The 2,232-nt window shown below is 63.7% G+C and overlaps 1 protein-coding gene across 1 annotated transcript in view; it reads left to right on the top strand.

Moving 5' to 3' along the window:
• Window positions 1-2,226, top strand: part of LRRC47 (leucine rich repeat containing 47) — a 4,039-nt gene extending 1,813 nt beyond the window's left edge. The window contains 4 exon segments of the mRNA XM_015570038.1: window positions 570-717; window positions 1,184-1,286; window positions 1,501-1,590; window positions 1,681-2,226. Of these exon segments, the coding sequence (XP_015425524.1) occupies window positions 570-717; window positions 1,184-1,286; window positions 1,501-1,590; window positions 1,681-1,929 (590 nt within the window). The 3' untranslated portion in view covers window positions 1,930-2,226.
• Window positions 2,227-2,232: the final 6 nt, after the last annotated feature.

The raw sequence follows: 2,232 nt of genomic DNA, 5'->3' as shown, positions 1-2,232 counted from the left end.
CCCGCCCCTCCGGGCTGGGGGGGGTGGTTCTGGTGCCGGAGCGTCTGTGGGTAGCCGGCGGCTCCTCGCCCTCGCGGCTCCCGGGCAGCAGGGGCCTGTTCACGCCACGGCACAGGCTCAGGAGTGGGACCGGTAAAGGGGTTCCTTCACTTGCTCACTCGCTTTAAACCGGAAACTCCTGCTTTGAATCCCAATGGCAAAGCCTCAGTGGGGCCTGACCTTGGCCGGCTGTCCCGGCAGGTCCGGCCGTTCTCTTGGCCCCTGCACGGGCGTGAGGCCCTGGGTGGGGCGGATCCCGTGCCTGCTCGACGGGCGCTGCTGGCCGGCCCTTGGCCTTCCAGGATCTGTAGCCTTGGAGACGCAGCTGTGTGTTGGGTTTGAGGTTTAGCTCAGTGTAAGCACTGGGGTGTCTGGGTGTCTGGGTGTTGGGGCTCCTAGGTGACCTCTGAGGCACATGTGAGCATGCATGATGCGGGGGCAGAATGGCAGCCGTGGGGCAGCCGGCTCTCCCATCGTCAAGGAGGAGGGGCGGGGGCGGGGCTGCTGGAGTGAGTGGCCGAGAGTGTCTCCACATGAGCTGACCTGAGGTTTCACCCCCAAGATCGTCCCCCTGGGGCGCAAGGAGATCAAGGCCAAGGACCTGGTGCGGCAGCTGCAGGCGGAGGCGGAGGAGCACCGGAAGCAGAGGAAGAGGCAGACGGTCTCGGGCCTGCACAGGTGGCCCCTGGTCCCGGCCCGTCCTCCATCGTCCACCGCCAGTTAGGGAGCGCCTGACCTTGCCAGGGACTGAGGCCTCTCCCGGAAGTCCGTCCCTCTCCTGTGAGGGCCTCGCTGCGGGTGGGGTGAAAGGCGGTGCCTGAGACTGTGTGGCGTGGACGCCACTTCCGAGGGAGCCTGTGTTGCCTCAGGAGGGTGGCTCTTGGCACCAAGGACGCAGGTGGTGGGGGAACCGAGTCACCCACAGCCCGAGGAGGCGAACCCCCACACCCCCAGCTGGGAATGACCGCAGGCCTTGGCCCTGCCTCCTTAGCCCAGATGCCGTCCCCGCGAACACGGTTTCGGGACACTCTGTGCCTTGAGCTGTGGGGCGTGCCTAGGTCTTCTTGGGGTCAAGGGCTTGGATTTGCCCGGTTTAACCTGCGGGCACTGTGGCAGCTTCACTGTTAACGGCTTCTCTGCACAGATACCTCCACCTGCTGGACGGGAAGGAGCAGTACCCCTGCCTCCTGGACACCGATGGCGACGTCATTTCCTTCCCTCCGATAACCAACAGCGAGAAGACCAAGGTGGGCTGAGAGTAGGCGTCCCTGCGTCTTCCATGCACCGTGAGGCGCGCACGGCCCGGCCTGGGCCACACCACGTCGGTGCGCGCAGCCCGCAGTCTATGTCTGTCGGCTGGAGTGGCACGTGTGTGAGGTTTCCCAGATTCGGTGTTGCAGTTGCTGGTGTCGCTGTTGGTAACTTGACTCTTTTCTGAAACGTTCCCGGTTTCTCTTTAAGATTAAGAAAACAACGTGCGATTTGTTTCTGGAAGTGACAAGTGCGACAAGCCTGCAGGTCTGCAAGGACATCATGGACGCCCTCGTTCTGGTGAGTAGCCCCGCCCAAGGCGACGGGCAGAGGACCGCGTGGGGCTCCGGCGCCTCCCAGGGCTGCCTCTGATCTCTGGGTCATTTGCAGAAAATGGCAGAAATCAACAGATACACCTTAGAAAACAAGGAGGAGGGCTCTGTCTCAGACACTGAAGCAGACGCCACTTCCGGACACCTCTTGGAGCCCGGCAGGCACCCCAGCCCTGAGCGAGACGGGAGCGCCCCCCTGGTGGTGGAGCAGGTGCGGGTGGTGGACGAGGAGGGGCACCTGAAGGTGGTGTACCCGTCCAAGACGGACCTGGACATCGCCGCTGCCCACGTGACGGTCATCCGCTGAGACGCCACCAGCACCTCCAGCCACCTGGACAGCTCTGCCCCCGTGGGGCTCAGGCGTGGGGGCACTGAGTTACTTGCTACCCTGCCCCCTGGGCGGTTTTGAAGCTGTCTGCAGTCTTTGTCCAGTTTGAAGACGTGCCACGCTGTCACGTGCTTACACTCTCCTGCCTCCAGCTTTCACTAAGGCTTTGGATGACGTTACTCAGCGCACTGCACTGTGAGAACGCGCTGGGGTCATGTGGGCACAGCCAGCTGCTTCCGGGAGACTCCGTGGACATGGCGTTCCGTCCCAGGCAGAGCCTGC

This window comes from Myotis davidii, unplaced genomic scaffold (genome assembly GCF_000327345.1).
Source record: "Myotis davidii unplaced genomic scaffold, ASM32734v1 scaffold1250, whole genome shotgun sequence".
NCBI lineage: Eukaryota > Metazoa > Chordata > Mammalia > Chiroptera > Vespertilionidae > Myotis > Myotis davidii.
The sequence above is the reverse complement of the archived record's forward strand: the minus strand, read 5'-3'. Positions and strand labels throughout refer to the sequence as shown.